Source organism: Zingiber officinale, chromosome 8B (genome assembly GCF_018446385.1).
Source record: "Zingiber officinale cultivar Zhangliang chromosome 8B, Zo_v1.1, whole genome shotgun sequence".
NCBI classification, from domain to species: domain Eukaryota; kingdom Viridiplantae; phylum Streptophyta; class Magnoliopsida; order Zingiberales; family Zingiberaceae; genus Zingiber; species Zingiber officinale.
In genome coordinates this window covers 42,907,522-42,925,221 of record NC_056001.1, presented here as the reverse complement: position 1 = coordinate 42,925,221, position 17,700 = coordinate 42,907,522, and the positions used below count along the sequence as shown (strand labels likewise).

The 17,700-nt window shown below is 37.8% G+C and overlaps 1 protein-coding gene across 5 annotated transcripts; it reads right to left on the bottom strand.

Moving 5' to 3' along the window:
- Positions 1 to 111: 111 nt before the first annotated feature.
- LOC122015778 (protein trichome birefringence-like 12) lies at positions 112 to 17,598 on the bottom strand. 5 transcript variants are annotated; one of them, XR_006120954.1, is made up of 5 exons: positions 17,011 to 17,598; positions 15,845 to 15,985; positions 15,262 to 15,511; positions 14,806 to 15,160; positions 112 to 423 (listed from the first exon to the last, which is right to left on the bottom strand). XR_006120954.1 is itself a non-coding variant. In XM_042572809.1 (4 exons), exons 1-4 carry the CDS (start codon positions 17,589 to 17,591, stop codon positions 14,879 to 14,881), a joined length of 1,254 nt encoding a protein of 417 aa, XP_042428743.1. In that variant the 5' UTR covers positions 17,592 to 17,598; the 3' UTR covers positions 13,088 to 14,878. The 5 variants fall into 5 exon arrangements, 1 of the variants encoding a protein (XP_042428743.1); XR_006120957.1 differs by lacking the exon at positions 112 to 423 and adding an exon at positions 11,352 to 11,696; XR_006120956.1 differs by lacking the exon at positions 112 to 423 and adding an exon at positions 11,713 to 11,876.
- Positions 17,599 to 17,700: the final 102 nt, after the last annotated feature.

Here is a 17,700-nt window from a genome sequence, read left to right as displayed (position 1 = left end):
GCCCATGGGCCAGATTGAACTTTAACCAGGGTTAGACATGGCTGCTAAGCTCAACCGAGCTCACCTAGATTTTTTTTTAATTTTGTATTTTTGTATGTTTTAAAACAAATTAAGCCATGTGGCCTGGGTCTGGCACAACGTGGAATTTTGATTTGGTTTATAATTCACAAATCAAAATGCCTTGCCAAATTGACCGATGTCCAATCGAATAAGGTCAACAACATTGATTTGATATGCCATGTCAACTCAGATTGATACACCAAAATCAGTTGATCATATCAACTCGACCTGCTAAGCTTGTCTCGTTCGACCTGATATCAAGAAGGGAAAAAGGAAGAAATTTTCACCCCTAGTGCCTGTGCGATGGAAAATGAATGGGGGCTTCTCCCAGGTCAGGTCCATCTGTGCTTTTCAAATTTCCATCTGCGATTTTCAAATTTATCCAAAGACTAGTCTGAGTAAATGAAGTATAAAAATACTTGAACGCTTACTATATATATCACGTAAATGAAATATTTTATGCAAAAGAAACAGTGCAACCAATTGTTGAAAACTTTTCCCGAGATCATTTGCACTGAATTGATTATCACCATTTGATTCCGGTCATATGGCAATTTACATTTTCTTGTTTAGTGATATGAAAATAATATACAATTTCATTTGAATTTAATTCAATTGATTCGATACCATTTGAATATCCCTTGATAAAATTTATTTCACTATCAAGAAACTATAGAATGCTAAAAAAAAAAAGAAAAGAAATTTGCACCTCAAACAAGGGCCAACAAAGTGAGATCAAATCCTCTGTCCCCAAATTTCTCTGTCCCCGTGTCCCCTTGCTGATCGGACGGACCAGATTACATCTCAAGGATGTCTTGCACGTCACGAGGATACTGCACACATCTTAAAGATGTCATGATACCTTAAGATGTAATCTGGTCCGTCCGATCGGCAGAGGACACAGGGACAGAGAAATTTGGGGATAGAAAATTTGATCTGCAACAAAGTATGCAAAAAAAAAAAAAAAATAACAATCAAATATTATCCCATTAGAGGGTCAACAAACAAAGTATGAGAAAAGATAAAAAGATATAAAATTACCTATGAAATTTCGTTAGTTTTTATTTACAGCTTTTTACCGTTTTTCTTCTCTCCCTTTGGGACCTTCTAAAGAGCAGTTCAGGTGTAATGGATATTATTTAAGGAGAAGGATACATTACAATGCATTTTCTCTCTCTCTCTCTCTCTCTCTCTCTCTTTTTGTCCTAGTAATAGTAGTTGTGAGATACGATAATTAAATAATAAATATTATTTAAGAAATAATCTTCCAGGAATTTTAAGAATTTTTTAAAATTTAAACGGAGTTTGTATAACATATTTAAGGGGATAAATTAGTTAGATTTGGATGAAGTATATTTGAAATATCACTAAAGTACTAAAGTGGGAGTTAATTGAGTAAATTAACTTAAGATTGAAATCATTTAACCTAAATTATAAAAACCTATTGCCCGAACCCCTTCTTCCCTGTTCTCTTATAGCCGCTCTCCCTTTCCATGCGACGTCGACACCACTGCTCGTGGGTTGCCGCCTGAGCAGCCACCGCCAACTCTGACATTTCCACAAAGGCAGACGACGTGCATAGCCAAGCCCTCTCCGGATCCTGTCTCTATTTCTCCTCATCCCACACCGTCGACCTGTGCCCTAACTCCCGATTGTCGCCCTCTTCAACGCTAGCGTCGATCGTCGTCTCTCTAGTGCTCTCCTCCCAATATAGTCATCGGTTGAGTGAGAGACTGTTGTTGCCGACCCTCCTCCGGACACGAGGAAGAGCCGCTGACCTCCCATGTGTATTGCCCCCTCCCTTGTTCTCAAAGTCGTGCCACCTCCACTTAGCATCGTGTCTGGGCTGAGGCTATCATCACTGATCGTCGATCACTACTGCTGTTGTCCACACTACGCTGCCTCTTCGCCGGTGCTGTCCCGCAACCACTACCTTGGCTAACGCCACTAGCCATTCCTTCCACTTCCGCCGTCAGTCATCGTGAGTCATCGCGGAGCAGAGCTACATGGACTTTGATTCGAGACGAGTGTTTCAATATGTGATTAATTCAACACGATCTACATTTGAGGTGGGTAGTTCTTGCTTGCATGATTCTGTTAATTGCATTGCTTATGTAGTAGCTATTTTACCTTAATATCTATTCTATGTTACTTCTTGAGCTTGACCTTTTATTATTTGATCTTGTATTTTTATCTATTTCGGCATCAATGAAGTTACATTCCTGCTTAAGTTGGTTATACATGTAGGATATTACCAGACTATAGCGTTGTTATCATATGCTCAGGCTATATGGTTATATACTTAGGCTCGTGTCTATACGTGTTAGATATTATACTGTAGCAAGTGGTAGAGTATTATACTAAATTATCTGTTTCAGACTGCCATCTGGGACTATTTGAGTATGCCCTCCTTGTTTTAGTGTATTTATGATGATACCATAGAGTTAGTTGAGATATTATGACTAGATGACTAGTATTCTTTTGATGAAATTGGTTGATTGTTTTGCTTGCTGTTGTTATACTTGTTATATGCTAGTGAAACCATACCATAGTGTAACTAGCAGAGTTCACTCTTGAATGTTATTGTCACTGCTTATTTATTATTTTTGGTTTGTACACTTATACATCCTATTTGCCTACAGGATTATCCGTGGTAGAGTGTTCTCCCATAGAGTGACTGTTTACATACCCTGACTGCCCATGGAACCATCCGTGGTAGAGCGTTCGACTGCAATTAGTGGCTAGGGAGCTAGATAGTTATCTCATCCTATCCACCCACGGGGTCATCCGTGGTAAAACGTTCTCTCGCGGACAATGACTAGTTATATATCCTAACTACCAATGAGATCCTTTCGTGATAGCATGTTGTGTTAGCCAGGACTTGTTAGATGCTGGTTATGTATCTATTCGAGCAGGTTGGATGTACTATTTCTGTACCACCGATTTATGAGTTATACTTGGTTGAGCAGATTAGTGGAGGATTATGTAATGGTTTATCCTGTTGTCAGCAGTTAATTATATTGGTGCTTTTACTTTGATAGTAAATATTTCTTCTGAGACTGTATTTCCCTTGATCTCCTTACACTATATTGATCATGCATAATCTGTCTTATACTAGCTGAGTATATTATATCACTGCTCCTTCCTTTGCCTTTATTTTCAAATTAGCAGATAGAAGATGTGTCGTGTCGATCAGATGTCCTAGCTGTCAGTCCCACATCACACTCGAGATCGTGTTTTTGACGTTGTCTTATTGCTTTGTACTTACACTTTGTTTTGTTTGTGGTTTGTAGTCTTGTCGTGTATTTTTATTCAGTTGTGATATTTATTGTGTTAAGCCATACCAACACGTAGTCACTTTCAGTTTTCATGTTGTAATGGATTGTGTAAATCCCTCTATTTGTGTTGTGACTATGTTTTATATCTTCTATTGTGCTTTTAGGTCTGTCTTATGTAGGGGTGTAAATGAGTCAAGCCGCTCGTGAGCTATTAGAAGCTCGATTCGATAAAAGCTCGTTTGAGCTCGTTAAGATAAACAATCAAGCTCAAGCTTCACAATATTCAGCTCGTTAGCGCGTGAACATGTTCGTTAAACTCATGAATCAATTTTTAAATAAAAAACTAATAGTTTTGATATTGAACTTATAGATTTTACACTCTACTTATGAAAAATATAGACAAATATATTAAATTTGTTTATTAGAATAAAATTATAAATTTTAACAAAAATATTATAATTTTTTAAAATATATAATTTAGTTTTTAATGAATATTTAAATTTATAATTTATATTTATTAAGCTCATTTAGGCTCGATAAAAGCTTGAATAAGCTCGTGAGCCATGAATATATTCGTTAAATAAAGCTCGAGCTCGGCTCGATTATAAACGAGCCAAACTCAAATATCCAAGAGTTCGACTTAGCTCGGCTCGATTACACCCCTACTCTTATGGACTCATCATGTTGTATCGTATATTGTTACTAGGGGTATTGTCCGTTCTGTCGCACACATATACCTTCGGGACGTGATAATTTTATTGATATCAGAGTCATGTTGCGAAACCCTTTTTTTTTTTTTCCAAATTTTGTGGTTTGCTTTCTTGATGTGACTTTTAAGTTTTGGAATCGAGCAATGATAAGCCATCTTTGAGCTATAGGAAAGTAAGGTATACCTTAGGTGATTATCTTACCTTTTGTTTTCACTACGTTGTTTATGTTATGGTTAGATAAGTTGAATGTTTTAGAAATTAAGATATGGTTGGTTAGACACTCCAATTTAATTGAATTGTATACCTGTTTCTATACCTATCTATTAGGTATTCACTGACTTTGTTTAACATGATGACAATTAGTCAATCAACCCTATTCACAATCGTGATCAGGGTCGATCATGAAAGTGATCAGTTGACACGTTGAGAACTCCACCTTGATAAAGAGAATGTTGATTTTTTGATAGCGTTGACTGATACCAAGTCAAAAAGAGAGGGTCGAACATGTCAACAACCTAATATAGATTAAGGAACATAGTCTTAAGGAATACCAACAACAATACCGCTTCTGCCAGTACCAATTGGGTAATGGACTATCACAGTTAGTAGAGGATCGATACTAGGGCTGGAATTTTTTACAAAATTCCCGACCCTTCCCGACTCCCAACCCGTTCCCGTCCCGAATTGTTCCCGACCCGAACATTTCCCGACCCGTGTGGTCGGGATTTTTCCCGACCCGACCCATATTCGGGAAATGGATCGGGTACATAAGTTCTACAGACGAGATTCCCGACCCAACCCGAATATATTAATAATAATTTTTAATTCACCTTTTTTTTAAAAAATAATATAGAAAATTAGGTTTAAAAATTAAAATATCTAAAACAGTAAAACACGGAAGTATGATTTTAATTTTTAAAAAACACACAAAAAAAGGAAAGTAAGTAAAGTAGTAAACAGTAAACTAGGATTAGCGCATCTCAAATTCTCATAATCTCATTCACTTCTTGAGTCCTCGTTCACTTCACGCCGTTCGCCATTCGCCCTTCTCCCTTCACCCTTCGCCGTTCGCCCTTCGCCCTTCGCCGTTCCCCTTTCATCGTTCACCCTTCGCCCTCGCGGTCTCGCCCTCGCCCTTCACCCTTCGCCGTTCGTCGACTTATTCCACTGGAACCCTAGCCCACGCCCACACCGCCACACGCCCACACCTCCTTTTCGATCCGCTGCTTCTGCCTGTCCATTCGAGAGCTCTCTTATCTCTTCCATTTCGCAGTGTGTTCGGCTACAGTGTCCCTAACAAGGCCAAGCCCCGCTGCCTCCACCCTTCCAGTATCAGGTCTTCCTGGTGACATTTCCCTCCACCCTCCCTCTCTTAGCTGTGCTCTGAGTATTCATTAAACCGAAGACCCGAACGAGATCAACCGATAACCGATTTATTTTGAATAAACCGAACCGAACCGATTTTCGATAAAAACTGAACCGAACCGAACCGAATTTCCAAGAAAACCGAACAAACCGAACCGAACAAACCGAATAAACCGATTTTTTCTAAAAATTTGGTTTAGCTTAATAAAAATTTGGTTTGGTATAAAATTTATGGTCTAAAAAACTGATTTGGTTTAAAAATTCGGTCTATTCGGTTTATTCGGTTTAACCGAATAAAAAAAATCAAAACCGAACCCGAACCGAATTAACCGATTTTTTAGAAATAAAAAACCGAATTTCCGAATAAACCGAACCGAATTTTTAAATTCGGTCGGTTTAATTGGCTTATTCGGTTTAACCGAACTTTTGCTCACCCCTACTACTGGCCAGTAAGCCAAGGCAGCAAAGAGCTACATTGATCTATAAAGGTATTTGCCAAAACTCATGATGGTTATTAGGTTATGTATCCGAACCCCTTTTTGGTTATATATCTCGAATTAGAAATGTTTAAGCCAAAGTGAAGGTAGCAATAGAAGTGGATGTTATTGTAGAAGATATTATGAAACGTCATGCATCAGTAGAGTTATACCAAGCTGTTGCATCAGTAAAATTTCAAATAAATTTTGGATTCTCTAGTTTCTTTTTATATTGGAGTCTGATCATTTTAATGTTTTTAGTTTGATGTGGTTAAAATGTATTCTTGGTAACCTTTCTTCCTTTAAAATGAATCCAAGATATAGTGAATAGGAATGTAATTTCTAGTTGTTCATTGTGATATGTCCAATAAGTATAAATGGATCCTGGGGCAATTTTAGCTTATAGTTATCAGATTGCCTGTGGATTTTGGTCCTAGATCATGTTGAATTTTGTATGGTTATGGTAGTTTATGGAAATATCCCGATCAATTTTTTGTTATTATATGACTAGTGTTCAAGTTACTAGCATGAGTATTACTGTAATAACTTATGTTTGATGTTATTGTATTTCTATTTTTCTTAAATCTTGCTCACCTAACATTCTTTTTTTAGTAATATTTGAATGTTTCTAACTGTGCAGCTATCTGATTCTGAACGATATTCATATTATTGTAGCCATTCATAAGTTCAGTCATGGATGCATCTAGCGAAAGTGGTAGCTCTCCTTCCATCACTCAACCTCACACAGTATCTCCATCCAAAACATCAATCATTCATGAGGAAATAGTAGACATTGGAGGCAAAAGGAAAAAGTAGCGGATGTATGGTCACACGCTAAGAAAATTATAAGGAGAAATGACAAAAATGAGGTCACTGTTGTTGTTGCTATTTGCAATTATTGCAAAATGAAGTTCCTGCCATAGTAAAACACATGGGGAATGACATTGATGGACATGTGAAGAAATGCAAGAATCCTCATAATGCGGTGAAGTCAGGTTCTTCTCAACCAATCTTAACACAATCGTCCATGAATAATGCTTTTGACACCCCACATCTTTTGCGAAAAAGCTTGAAGATAAGGTTGTTGCATTTGTTATTAAAGATGAGATGCCATTTAGGGTAGTGGAAGGGGCAGGGTTTGTAGACATGATGAAGGAAGCTCAACCTCGATTCAAGATTCCCAACAGAAAGAAAATTGCATCTCTTGTATGGGATTTATATGCACTGGAGATGGCTAAGATAAAGAGTGTCATTGGTGATCAAAGGGTAAGTATCACGACCGATTCTTGGACCTCAATTCGTAATATCAATTACATGGTAATCATGACTCATTTCTTGGACAATGATTGGAAGTTGCATAGCGAAGAATAAATTTCACCAAGACTACCTCTCACAAAGGAGATGACATTGGCAAAGTTTTAGAAACGTGCTTGAGCAATTGGGGGATAGATAAAGTTTTCACTATCACAGTTGATAATGCTAGCACAAATGAGAAAGCGGTTGAGTACATGGGAAAAAGGCTAAAGGAAATGGGCACTCTATTATTTGATGATAAATACTTGCATTTGAGATGTTGCCATATTATAAATTTAATTGTCAAGAGTGGGTTGGAAGTTTCTTAATGAGTTAGTTAAGTCCATTAGAAACTGTGTGAAATATATTCACTCTTCTCAACGCAGTTGGACCAATTTAGAGAGTGTGCTATCCTATTGAAGATGGATAAAATGTCAACTGTTCAATGGATGTGCCTACGAGATGGAATTCCACCTATACAATGCTTTTTGTTGCATATAAGTTTAAAAAAGTGTTTGGTAGGATGGCAGAGAATGCTCAATTTGTTGAATACTTTGAAGAGGTAGATGGTTCGGAGAAGAAAAAAAGAGTGGGGCCTCCTATGGAAAAAGATTGGGAGAAGGCACAAGTCTTTGTGAATTTTCTCAAGAGGTTTCATGATATTACATTACAACTTAGTGCTACCAAGAAAACTACATCACCCTTGATTTGGGAGGAAATAGTTGCAATGAGGATGATCATTGATGAGACAATACTTGATACTACTGATCCTTCATTACAAGAAGTTGCTAAGAGAATGGAGAGTAAGTTCAATAAGTATTGGGGTAATCTTGAGAAGGTGAACAAGCTTGTTTTCCTAGGTCACATTCTAGATCCTCATTACAAACTTCAAATGATTGGGATCCATTTGGGAGATATGAAATTGGATGCTAGTAAAATACATTCCTTTGTTGACCGTTTAAAGAATTGTCTAATGGAGTTGTATCATACATATAAAGGAATTCACCTTTGGATCATATTAATGGGATTGATGATGGAGATGTAGATAAAGATTTGATGGAAATGTATAAGAATGATCCCATTAAACTAAACTATCATCCGAAAATGACTCAACTAAGAAAAACTCAAAACAAGGAAATAATCAATGAGGTGGACAAGTACTTCTCGGATCCTTTTGTGAAATGGAGTCAAATTTCGATATTTTGGAATGGTGGAAAGGAAATACAACGATATTTCCAGTCTTGTCTAAGATTGCCAAGGATATTTTTCAATTCCTTCATCTACTGTTGCTAGTGAGAATGCTTTTAGCCTTGGGAGGAGGGTTGTAGATCCATTTAGGGCATCATTGCATCCCAAAATGGTGGAGGCACTAGTGTGCACTAGTGACTGACTTAGAGGTGAAGAAATTAACTTATACAAGGAGCCGACAGAAGATGAATTCAACTTTTATAAGGATTGTGAAGAAGTGGTCACAAGTAAGTTAATATTTAACTTGTTTATCTTGGTTTATACTATAGAATATAGATTATGCTTATATGATATTTATTGTTTGTAGGTACCGTCATTGCTTAATTGTGGATGCTCCTGCTTACCAGATAAAGGCAAATATTGAATGATGCTCCTCCTAGTGTTTTGTGAATGATGATCTTTAAGACATCTACTTAGTTATCCGCTGACATTTTCATAATCAAGTTACTAGTCATTTATAAACATTTGTATCTTTTTATTACCTGCCACAACTGCTGCTGCAATGATGCATTGTAATGATTCTAAGGCACATGAGTACTTGCATTCTCTTCTTTTGAAGTTTGAGAGTTCAGGTGATTGAAATTGAATTCCCATATCTTAATTCTCGCATGTGATCTATAATATTTTAATTCAACACTTACTTTTATATGTCTTGCCTGGTCATTGGAGTATTGTTTGTTCTTGTTCTCTTGTTTATTGAATTTGTTTTCTGTTTTATATCATTTGATATCGATCTCAATTCTGGTGGCTTTTCTGTGAAAAATGAAATAAAATTTGTTTTTTATGTTTTCATTAAGGGGATTTGAACCGCATCTGAGTATTTTTGATTATCGTATATAATGATTTCCATATCAAGTGATTGTGAAAAATCTAAATGCTCATTTACTAAATTAATTAGATTATTGGATACACCTTTTTTCCTGATTCTTTTTTTGTTTGTTTAATAATGTTGTCTCTCAACTTTTTTCTAATGTATCTGATTTTGTTAATTTGCTATATCTTTCTCCTGAGAAATTTTCTGATAATAGAAAACTAGTGCGTAATTGCGTATGGTTGTCAGATTTTTCTTTACTTTGTACTATTTCTCTTAAAATTTGTTTGCCTGGAGACAAATGATTTTTCAGGCAGGATTTAATGTGATTTCATATTGTCACCAAATGTGGCTAAGAACAGCTGTTGAGCTAATAAAGGCTACACATGACATCGAATCACAACTGGACAAGGTAATTTTTTTTTTACTTATCCTTCAAGATTTCATTTACTTTAATATTTGTCACAAACATATTCCTTATTGAACTTGCAAGATACTGCATTTGTAGAGAAAAAGAGAAAAGCTTGTAACTTATATAGAACCCTCACCAGATTTGATTGTTGAAACTTCCCAAGTATCTAATGTAGTTTCCCACTTTCCCTGTCGCACTTTCTAAGTCATCCATGCTACCTAATAATGTTTATTTAGAGACTAGGAAACTAATGCATTTACTGTTTTTCTCTATTAGTATCAGTGTGTCACTAAACAACCCGTGTCGGCGATGTATGCAAATATTGATCAATGCTTACATCCAAAAGGGCAATATACTTGCCTTATCCCAATACTTCTTTTCACTTGATACAATTTTCTAAATTGTCGACTTGTTTCTGTTATTATATTTGCCTTTAGCATGTCTGACACAGGACTAGATTAAGTGAATCATGATTACATGCAAAAACAAGTTTCTAAACTGACCCCAGCACATGTCTCAGGTTTGTTCGCCATTGCTCATTCTCTATGGGGCCGCAGACAAAGTTACAGACCCCAAAGTTAGCAAGTTCCTCTACAGCAAAGCTAGCACAAAAGATAAAACCATAAAGCTGTACGAAGAAGGCTATCATGCCATCCTAGAAGGAGAGCCAGACGAAAGAATCGCAAGTGTTATTCAGGACATTATATCATGGCTAGATTCTCACTCTGCAATGATTTAATTCATTGCTTCTTGACACATGCAATTGATTGTGATTGTAATTCTCGCACTGTGTCAACGAGATTGAATTGAGACTTGAGAGATGCAGCATTAGTTTGTTTCTTTGTTTTGATGTTTCTTCTTCCAGAACTTAATCATCCGATGTTCAAAACACTCCTATTATTCCTAGCAATCTACTCTTCTTATTCCAAGCAATCTACTCTTATTATTTGATCGAACTGATATTTGACTCAAAATGTTACTGTATAATGAAAATATTTGAACATTCGGGATATCATCTCCCTACCTGACGGGTTCCCGAACATTCGAGATCCCGAACATTCGGGTCCCGACACTTGTCGGGTACGGGATCGGGAGAAAAATTGATTCCCAATTTTTATCGGGACGGGAATTGGGTAAGATGGTTACGGGACGGGTCCCTACCCGATTCCACCCCTAGCTGAGATCAAACTGTTTACGTCATTTGGATATCTCGTCTACATTCTTGCACATCTCCAATATAACCCCATTATCATTACTATTACCATGATGGGGTGTGGATTAGCCAACTCTCAGTCCAACTTTTTCTTCTAATGAGTAAACCCTTAAACTTCCTCTGTTTCCAAAATCATACCATACTAGGTGACCGGATGATGTTGGTATCTTCACAAATGCAAATTGGCACTCAGCCCGAGCAAATAATTGAAATCTTGTGCTAGATCAACATATAATATTTTTTTATTTTTAGTATGTATGATAGTGGATTGCAGTACTCATACTGTTGGTAATGTGTAGCATGTAGGTTCATAGTTGTTGGAGCATATGTTACAAGATGAAACTAGTGCGCCTAGCGTTGAAATATGTGCAACTTATTCAATGATGTGGAATCATAGTTTATATAATAGAAAATCTTCAGAACTATAGTAATAGGACTAAAGTTACAAAGTTGAAGAAGGAAATTTGTAATGGTTAATCATAGAAGCATTTGTATTATCAATTCCTATAAGGTAGATAATTGAATTTGGATAGCCCTTGCGACATAGAGTCATAATGTGAGTCATTTTCATAAAAGTAATTGTATTATAATTCTTATGTTGGGATACTTGAATAAGGTGGAATATAGATAGGTTTTGAAACATATAGTAAGAACGTTTTGTCATGAAAATTGCAATGTCTTTACACCAAGTTTCTCACATAAGTAATGGCACGCAAAAGTGACTATCAATACGGTGCCTATTAGATTTGGAGCGCTACAACCCCTCTGTCTACTGATTCAAGAGATGCACATACTGAATCCCAAGTTTTGGTCGTCCCTTGTGACTCGAGCTATAATGATATAGTGGAATTGACAAAAATTCGTATGCTCGTAGAAGAGATTGGAAACAGACAACTATCCAAAAACTTATAGAAAATACTAATTAGACAACCCTAACAGATATTAGCTGGGACTAACGAAATAATCATACAAACAAACAAATTCTCTGAATTGCTCTGCTTGATCAGTCCCTAGCAGATGTTAACTAGGATTAGTAAAAACAGTCATATGTAAACAAAAGTTCACTTGAATTGTTTTGTCATGAATAGTTGTTAAGAAATCTCAATGGTTGTAGATATGGTTTTTGGATTCTGAATTCAAACAACTACGATGATTGAACTGAATAACAATGAAACAAATTCAATTCACAAATCAAAATAAAAGACCTTCTCATGCCATATAATATGCTAATATATAAAAAGACATTGCCCCCCTCATTGCACATCTATGGTTGTTTTGCTTTAGCAGGTTTCTTTCTCCTTTATTAATATTTGAAAAGCTCAATTTACTCATTGGTGGAATTATAAGAAATATAAACTTATTTATATATATTGCATGTCTATGTTGTACCAACTAAATGGATTATACCTTATAAGTTTATTGTAGCATATTTTTTTTTTAGTGAGACAAATCAGTCATGTGCTTACAAATATAACTTTCTATTGACAAATCTGATCATTGAGAATGTGAGATACAATAATTAAATAATAAGTGTCATTTGAAAAATAATCTTACAAAATAATCTGAAAATTTTAAAATTTTTTCGAGATTCAAATGAAGTTCGTATGAAATGTTTAAGGCGATAAATCAGTTAGACTTGAAGGAAGCCTGCTTTGAATATCACTAAAGTACTAAAGTGAGAGTTAATTGAGTAAATTAACCTAAAGTTGAAATCATTTAACCTAAGTTATAAAAACCTAAAAGTTATTGCCTGAACCCCTTCTTCCCCCATCTCTTATCGTCGCTCTCCCTTTCCACGCGACGCCGACGCCACTGCTTGTGGGTTGTCGCCCGAGCAGCCACTGCCAACTTCGGCGTTGCCACACCGGCAGACGGTGTACACAACCGAGCCCTCTCCCGATCCTGGCTCTGTTTCTTGTCGTCCCACGTCGTTGACTCGTGGCCTAACTTCCCGATTGTTGCCCTCTTCAACGTTGACGCCAATCATCATCTCTCTAGTACTCTCCTCCCGATATAGTCGCTGGTTGTGTGAGAGATCGTTGTAGCCGACCTTCCTTCGAACGAGAGCAAGAGCCACCGACCTCCCATGTGTGTTGTCCCCTCCCTTGCTCTCAGTCATGTCGCCTCCACTTAGCATTGTGTCTGGGCTGAGGCTACCGTCGTTGATCGCGAATCACCGATGCCATTGTCCACATTGTGCCACCTCTTCGCTAGTGTTGTCTTGTAGCCACTGCCCATTCCTTCCACTTCGGTGTCAACGTGAGTCATCGCGGAGAAGAAGCTGCAAGGACTTTGATTTGAAACTAGTGTTTAGACGTGGGATTAGCTCAACACGATTTACATTTGAGGTGGATAGTTTCTGTTTGTCTTTTTTAGATTTTTGACCTTAGTGCATGATTCTATTAATTCATTGCTTGTGTAGTATCTATTTTTACCATGATATCTACTCTATGTTACTTGTTGAGCTTGACCTTTTATTATTTGATCTATTTTGGCATCAATCAGTGTAACTTGTTATTCCTACATGGGTTGGTTATACATGTAGGATATTACCAGACCATAGAGTAGTTGTGATCATATGCTTGAGCATTTAAACCATACTATATGGTTATATACTTAGGCTCATGCCTATACGTGTTAGATATTATACTATAACAAGTGGTAGAGTATTCTACTAGGACTGTCATCTGGGACTCTTTGAGTATGACCTCCTTGTGTTAGTGTATTTATGATGATACCAGCATTAACCATGATTTACTCCCTCTGGAATCTTGTGGGGCCGGGGCCAAGGGGCCGCTAGGGTGGCGGTTCCACCTTTTGCCATTTATGATGATACCATAGAGTTAGTTGAGATATTACGACTAGTTAACTAATATTCTCTTAATGAGATTAGTTGATTGTTTTGCTTGCTGTTGTTATACTTGTTATATGCTAGTGAAACCATACCATAGTGTAGCTAGCAGAGTTCACTCTTGAATGTGATTATCACTATTTACTTATTATTTTTGGTTTGTACACTTATACATTATGTCTGCCCACGGGATCATCCGTGGTAGAACGTTCTCTTACAGGTAGTGACTGTTTACATACCCTGCCCACGGGACTATCCGTGGTAGAGCGCTCTCTGGCTAGGGAGCTAGATAGCTACCTCATCCTATCCACCCACGGGACTATCCGTGGTAGAGCTTTCTCTCGCGGACAGTAACTAGTTATATATCTTGACTACCCACGAGACTCATTTGTGGTAGCATGTTGTGTTAGTTAGGACTTGTTATATGTCAGTTATGAATTTGTTTGTACATGTTTGGATGTACTATTTGTGTACTGCCGATTTATTAGTTATACCTAGTTGAGCAGGTTAGTGGAGGGTTATGTAGTGGCTATCCTTTTGTTAGCAGTTGATTATATTAGTGCTTTTAGTAAGTATTTCTTTTGAGACTGTATTTCCCCTGATCTTCTAGACTATATTGATCATGAACTATTTGTCTTATACTTACTGAGTATTTTGTACTCACTACCCCCTTGCTTTCCCTTTCTTTCCAAATTAGCAGGTAGAGGATATGTTTTGTCGCTCAAAGGTTCGTCTTATTGCTTTGTATTTGCATTTGGTTTTGTTTGTGGTTTGTAGTCTTGTTATGTACTTTTATTCAGTTGTGATATTTGTTGTGTTAAGCTGCACCGGCACACAGTCACTTTTAATTTTTATTTTATGAGTGGATTGTATAAATCCCTCTATTTGTATTGTGACTATGTTTATATCTTCTGTTGTGCTTTTAGGTCTATGTTGTGGACTTATATTATGTTGTATCGTATATTGTCATTACGGGCACTGTATATTCTGTCGGACGAGTATACCTCCTGGGCGTGACAGTAGTAATTGCAACTATGAATCTGCCTAAATGTGAAATTCTGCTCAAGAAATTAAAATGATTAACTAACCTTTTGCTCTGCAAGGATAAACAGAAGAGCTTTTAAGAGTGGTAGCAAACTGGATCTTATGCTCCCTGAGATTTCAGATTCCTTCAAAGTTGTACATGATTTGGGCAGCTAAGATATCGACCCAGGTATCAGGAAGGCCAGGAAGGCACCAATGCATGCAGTCCTGTCCCCAGATCGACACCGCATCCTTCTTGCCCAACCAGATTGCTGGATGCGCGTCCGATCTGAACTCACTCAAGTGAGTCAGGTTTAGTAAACTTATACTTGTGCCAAGCAATGCTTGTTGAATCAAAGAATTCACTTCCCTTGCTTCTTTATTCACTCCCTTATTTTTAGGGTCAAACCATGAATCAAGCTGTTGAGGAAATTAGACAAAACTATTATAACATCATAAACCATTATCCACCGAATAAGTTCTTTAATATGCCAAAGTACAACACAAAAGTGGAAATATACCTCCTCTTCTCTTAGTAGGTCACTCGACAAGCAACTACCATTATGGTCCCATTCCCCTCTGAAGAAATGCCTCGGCGATTGAGTACGCCAAAATTTGATGGTCTTTTTCGGGACTTCTTTCTCAATATAAGAGATCATACTTTTAAGGACAATCTCAAGTCCAGCAAAGATTCCAAGTGGAGGGTCTACTGGTTTTCCTCCCTTGTAAAAAACAAGTGGCGTCTCCTTCGGAAATTTATCAGCACCCCACCTATTCCAGTTAGATATTTCAATTCGTGGTCGAATATCATAGGCGATCAGGAATTCTGAAATTTATTTACTCAAGACTTAGATGAAACTATTTGGCTTTGTTATGTATAGGGGTGATAATAATGGCTGCCTCAATCTCATATAGATATGGTTTTCAAGGCATTATAAACCATAATTAAACCAGAAGTTTTCAAATGCATGCATTAGAATATTTCTTGACCGGTCAGCATGATGAGCAAACAACAACAATCAGCAAACGTCTAGAATGAAATAGCATTAATTGTGTATATGACTCGAAAGTATGAAGGTAAAGAGATGAGTAATGGAATATTACCAATGACCAGTATTCAGGATCAGAACATCATAGAACTTGGTGACAATAGCCCAATCATCTGCAGGTATATCAATATCAACTTTATAGATTCCCTTGATTCCATCTTTACCTAGCTGAGATGAACTATCCACAGGCTGCCACCTTTAAGAATGTAAGTACGACAAAATTACCACATCGTAATGAGAGGGAAAAAAATCCATTGTTGAAAAAGATGGACAATATTGCAAGTAATTACACAAGTACAGAGACGTATGTTGTCGTTGGCCTCTATGGAAACATTTAATATTACTGATCCATGCTTGAAATTTCCATTAAAAAAAAACAAAACTAGCTTAAACAATATGTTAGGCCACAACAGCATGAATATGATTATGGATTAAATGTCTCACTAATAGTGCCTTTCTGAAATTAGGATTAAAAATACAATAGTCATGACAACCTTAAAGTTTCACATATCCAGTTAAGTTGTGCAGCTTTGATAATTGCAATAGCTTGTTTCAGTTACAACTATTAGACTTCCTCTATATATCGTATAAAGTAATATCAAATTGTGGCCCAAATGAGATGCAAGAAACAATGGTGACCATGGATTTGATATAGAAGTAAGAATCATTAATTGAAAGCCACCATAACCCCAAAGGACTTATCTGAAGATGATTTACAGCATATATACACTTGATTTGATCTTTCTTTCTGGAAAGTCTATCAGAGTTTTGGAGACATGCGAGTCTTACAGAGATGACTGCTGTTAAAAAACAAGGAGGTCATTTTACTTCTAGAAATTATTATTTATTACTAATGAAGCAAATCTGTGTGTTTGTCCACATATATCAACTAGTATTCAAAAAAGAGGTCATTTGACTTTCAGAAACTTATACTAATGAAGCCAGCCTTTGGGAATTGGGATAGTTAGCTTCAGCTTTGTCCATCAATTTTTTCAACAATTAAATAAGCCTTTTTCTGCTGACATACAGATCTAGATGTTCATTCCAACTTAATTATGCAACCCTACACTCCCATTACAAAAGAATTCATAAATCGAGTAAAATGAAGAAGGTATTATCACAAGTCTAGGTCAAACAGAAACCACATTGGAGGCATGTGACCTGAGATCTGCAAATTTAAATCGTCAAAAAAGAGAGATAAAAAAAATTGGCCGTACGTACGTATAATTCGCTAGCAGAACAGCGCGATGGTAAGCCACGACGACGTCAAACTTGGGAAAGTAGCCACCTCTCCACGCCCTCTTCCGCTTCCACTTCTTCGACCCGCCATCAGCCGACCTGAGAGTGCAAAGGAAGGCCACCAGGAAATTCTCGTTCAGAGAATCACCGACGAAGCCGATCTTCTTTCCCCTCACGGTTCCGAGGAACGCCGCCGGGTCGATCCGCGGAACCGGCGCGCCGCCGCAGCGGTCGGGGATCCAGGCCCAGGAATTGATGGAGTCCATGCCATCGCGCGCGTTGCGGAGGCAGTTCCAGGCGTTGCGGTGGAAAGGGCAGGAGGCGTCGTAGAGAGGGGCGGTGAGAGTCGAGCGGCGCGCCCATCGGCCGGCGGAGAGGTCGATCGGCGAGGCGCCGCAAGGAAACGATGTCCGGAGGGGATGACGGAAGGGGGAGGAGGGGAGGAGGAGGAGGAGGGAGACGGCGTAGAGGAGGGGGAGGGCGAGGAGAAGAAGGAGGAGGGCCGGGAATGGGAGGCGAAGGTAGTGGCAGAGTGGAGACCCAGTACGAGAGTGTTGACCCATTTGGGTTTGGTGCGGTTCATACGAGCTCGAATCAGATATTAAAAGCCAGAGGAGGACACGCCAATCTTTACGGCCGGACGATCAAGCCAGATTTAATTTTCACCGTCAA